At 47.4% G+C, this 4586-nt stretch overlaps 1 protein-coding gene across 1 annotated transcript; it reads right to left on the bottom strand.

The window, feature by feature from the left end:
• Positions 1-244: 244 nt before the first annotated feature.
• ANOM_011606 (uncharacterized protein) lies at positions 245-1123 on the bottom strand (the record flags this gene model as incomplete). The annotated part of the gene is made up of 4 exons (XM_015556862.1): positions 245-466; positions 558-629; positions 727-777; positions 851-1123. 4 exons carry the CDS (start codon positions 1121-1123, stop codon positions 245-247), a joined length of 618 nt encoding a protein of 205 aa, XP_015401589.1.
• Between the last annotated feature and the right edge of the window lie 3463 nt (positions 1124-4586).

Genomic DNA, 4586 nt, shown 5'->3' with positions numbered 1-4586 from the left:
CTCCTCCGGAGTAATCCCCTCGCCTCGTCTAGATAATATACCATCGCTTCAATCTTTGCACTTCCCGATACTCTATATACGCGCTGCGTTAAGTGGGACGACTATTGGCGAGTGTCACACCTCCATTAAGGGCCAGTTTGTTGGGCGACCCAGGGCCCTGACCAATAACCACGCCCTTGGTAGCCAGCGCATCAATGCGAGCGTCGACGGTCTTTCCGCCCAGGAGGAAGTTAAGCGACTTAAGCTACATGGCGAGGCCGTAGATGTGCGGGCTGGCCATGGACATTCCTGACTTAGTCGCCATGACCATGGGGGAAGGGATATATGTCGATAGGGTATCAACACCCGGGGCAAAGATGTCGAGAGCAACGACCCAGTTAGAGGAGGCTTCAAGGTTCCCGGCAGCGATGGCGCCGACGGTAATGGCGTGCGGGCTCGAGGCTAGGCTGGTGGTAATAGCGGGCACCTGGACAGTTGAGACGAAAGGAAGTAAAAGGTCAGTTGCTACATGGTCCTGCGCTAAATGGGACGTGCTGGGCAAGGAATGGGAGACTTACGCCTTCATTCCCGGCAGCGACAACTATAGTCATACCGAGAGCGTTGAAGTTTTCGGAAAAGGCGTCGCCTTTCTAACAGATTAGTGTGTCCTTAACTTGTTCTGGAATCATTGATAAGGCCTATCTATACTCATGTTGATGCGTTAACAATCTGGAGCTTCTTGGTAACGATGTCGTTGATAGCCCAGGCGTGGCCCAGCAGGATGATCGAGGTAGAGGCCTTGCATGTCCTTTAGTCAGTCCAACAGTGAACTCATTCGGAAGGATTGGGTGAAGGAAGGCGGGCACCATACTCTTTCTACAAGGAAAGCCCTGGCGGAGATCAACTGCGTCCTTTTGGCGACTCCATAGACACGAGAGCCGATTGTGCCTGCAACGTATATACCATACCCATACGTGTCAAGATCGGGCTCTGGGACCGCAACAAAGCCAGGGCGAGCGAGACCTTCGAACATCAAATGTGCGTAGTTAATGCCGGTAGAGTCCCAAACCTCTAGTCCTTCATACCGCGGACTTTGACTTGATGCCCTTAATAACAGCGCCCGGAAAGGACCCAAAGTAACCATCTAACGGGTGGACGGCGATGGCCTCTGCAATGCCATCACTGTCGGCCAGGATGCGAGAAACCCAGCTTTTGTGCAAACAATGGCATCTACGGATATGTCTCTCTTCAGGGTACAATGTAGCGACCTGGAAGAACTTCAGATAGGGCGGTTTGATTGCTCGCAACGGGGGCAGAGAATACGAACGGCAAGGTGGCGGCGGCCAGCACAAGGAAACGACGAAAGCAACGCATGCTGAAGGTGTATAGTGATGGAAAAAGACGAAAGGTCTGGTTGTCCGACCATCTGCCGGTTCAGTCACCCTCAATTTATACAGTTTCGTCACCCCGCTATGTTTCCTTCACGGCGCCCTTGCGTGCCCACAAGGCCGATACCATCTTTGTCACAAGTCTTGTAATATCATCAGCGATAACCTTCATACCCACTTTCTGTAACAAGCAATGTAACATATCTATCAAGCTTAGAGACTTGTAGTTGGGAGGGAACCAATTGGAAAAAAATCTATCTTCCCCGGCGGCGTTTGATCGGCCTGCACAGGGTATTCAAGTAGGGTAGGCCATGTAGATGGGCGACCTAGGGAGGTAATTGGTTCAAGAAATCTAGGTAATCTAGATATTATAGTACAATCGATTTAAATAATTGTAGTAATTTTGGTAGTGTAATAAAAGGTCATGTGATATTAGAGAAGGCTGATATATCCTCGCGATAACTCTTGTTGTCTGTAGCTTCACTTATGGTGTCGTCACTAGCGATCTGTGTGTTCCTTGCGAACACGCGAGGGTTAAGAGCTTCGCTCGCGGGATGCTTACTCAGCACACGCGGGCCAAGCATCTTCCCTTACATTTTGCCAGGTTCTTGAGCTGCCATTCCCTAGTATGTCCGGAACTCTTCAGAATAGGTTCATACTTCCAGCCTTTTGGCGCATGTTTTCCCGGAAATACCATCCATTACAGCTTTTAGATACCCTAAAAGACCTATAGAAGCTTCGCTAACAGGATTGTCATCGTTTTCAAGTCTATCTCAGTTTGTCTGGTAGAACGTGAAGTCATTCATCAACTCTGATCCATGGGAGATCATGGGACGCATGCTAGAAGAAGTACATGCACAGCCATAGTCATCCAATGCAACGTTACTCGTTTCATTATCACAGGGAGCTATCAAGCCATCGGTATAGGCCACCACAGGGAGCCTCTCTTGGGCAAAGAATGAAGCCACCAGGTCTTTAAATTCCGCTTTCCATGATATAAAGATAACTGGTTAACTTCCCGAGCGGCAGCATGATCTTCTTGGGTCTGTTCCAACTCAATCTCGAGGCAGCCGAGATTCCAAGTGTTCGCAAGAGCCTGCAAGGTTCAGCTGTCCTCAACGAATTTATGATAGATCTAATAGAGTCAGGGATATGATTGAAGAGCGTATAAGATACTTCTGTCATTTTGAGAGTTGCAAATATGCCTTTGAGTTTGGCTGCGAGTTTAATATCGGGGCATATTACTGTTCCAGTAACGCGGGAGGATGTTGTGGACTTACTCTTGTCAGTTGTTGGGGACAGAGACTGTATGCGCCAAAGGATCAATCAGGCACAATGAAAGAGCGAACTCATCCCAGTGGAAGGACAAGGCTGCCTGGTGACCATGGTGGACCAGGCTATAGATACGAGAATTATCAGGAGCAGGATGTTGGGTATTAATCTATTATATTTCAATTTGCAGTATCTCTATTTAAGCCGCAATTACTACGCTACAGCCCGAGTGCAAGGCTAGTCCTTGTAGAGACCTTCCACGGTACGCACAGTGGCGGTCAGTGTCCGAGACCCGTGTTCTAGGTGAGTTAAAGTTTGGCAAGGAGAGATGACAGGCCAAGATTCATGGAACAGGTAGTTTGGTTCAACGACGTTTTAGGGTTTGCTCTTCGGATGCGGGGATTGGTGAATAACAGCATATGTGGCAGTAGAGTTCACAGTCACCGTGGGTCAACTATGGCCTCCACATCATGGATCCCGGTGCCGTGAAAAGTTACCCCTCTGAATCTGCAAAGTGACCTTTCATGGTTTTGTATCCTTTACTTTCATGCTTCTTTCTCCAGCTACCAGTTTTCACACCCAACCCTTGCCATACCTCCCCTGAAAGCTTGGAGATAACATCCTTTTCACCTCAACCTTATTTCTCTAGGTTCATTCGACTATACTTCAAGCACCAGGCCTGGAGATAAGCATGATTGAAATCCCACCCAATGTTGTAGCTGGGTGGCCAGTTCCAAACTACACCAACCCCGAGACGAAAGGGCCAGCTCTACCAACGATTGTTCTTCTTTTCTACGTATTAGCAGCCTTTGCTCTGAGCGTGCGTTTGTATGACAAACTCAAAATATCTCGAAGGTTCTTTGCGGAGGATTGCTTGATTATACTCGCGATGGTAAGCCTAACTTGTATTCTGTTCAATCAGTTGACCAGTCTTTCTAATTCATTGATCAAGGTTCCGACTACGGTGGTCACGATTATTGTCTTGCTGTCCAAATGGAAATACTTAATTGACAGACATACATGGGATCTACCTCCACAGTATTTCAAGCCGGCAAAGATCCTTAGTACAGTCGATTTTGTTTTTTTTTCATTGGCATCAACGTTTGTTCGGCTATCGTTTCTTGCCTTCTACTGCCGCCTCATTGCCCATACAAAAACACGATTGTACAAGAGTATCATTTACGTTACAATGTTTGTCACCTCTGGGCTGGCAGTCGCGTACATATTTGCGCTATTATTTCGATGCAGGTTCGTGTGACATATTGGTCCTACCAAAGATACGTTCGTTTCCTGTACTAAATGTAACAGCCCAGTCAAAGCCGCATATGATTTCAATCCGCCGTCATTTTACCCTGATTATCCGTACCACTGCACAAACCGTGAAATGATCCTTTTCACTGGGAGTCTCTTCGCAACAATCTTGGATTTGTGGATCATGTTGATTCCAATCCCATTAGCGTGGCACTTGGATCTACCCCTAAAGCAGCGCCTTGGGGTCCTGGGAATGTTTCTTCTCGGCCTGCTTATCTGCGCTTGCGGGGCTGTTAAAACCAGATATCTCTATATCCTTTTCTCAACCTATGATGAGATCTGGGTTTCAACCCCAATTTGGATTCTTTCGGCGCTGGAACTTCACGTCGGAATCTTATGCTCGTCTGTACCTACCATCCGCATGGTAGTGCGGGAGCATATAAAACGTTTCCATGAGTGGCTCCATAGGAGATATCCAAGGTCTGATAGTTTGACCAGTTTAGCTCCTGAGACATCGGGGGCCTATGTATAGTCGTTGCAGAATTCCACTACCACCAATCTTAGCTATATATCTTCTGATTTTTCTCCCCCTATTTTCTGCATACCTGCGGGTAAATTGGTGCTATTGGAGACGAGCTGTAAATTCAGTTTACCCTCAAAGAAGAAATCCAGGACTAAATAAATGGATGCCTATAG

This window comes from Aspergillus nomiae (genome assembly GCF_001204775.2).
Source record: "Aspergillus nomiae NRRL 13137 chromosome Unknown contig00562, whole genome shotgun sequence".
NCBI classification, from domain to species: Eukaryota; Fungi; Ascomycota; class Eurotiomycetes; order Eurotiales; family Aspergillaceae; genus Aspergillus; species Aspergillus nomiae.
This window is presented reverse-complemented; position numbering and strand designations above follow the sequence as displayed.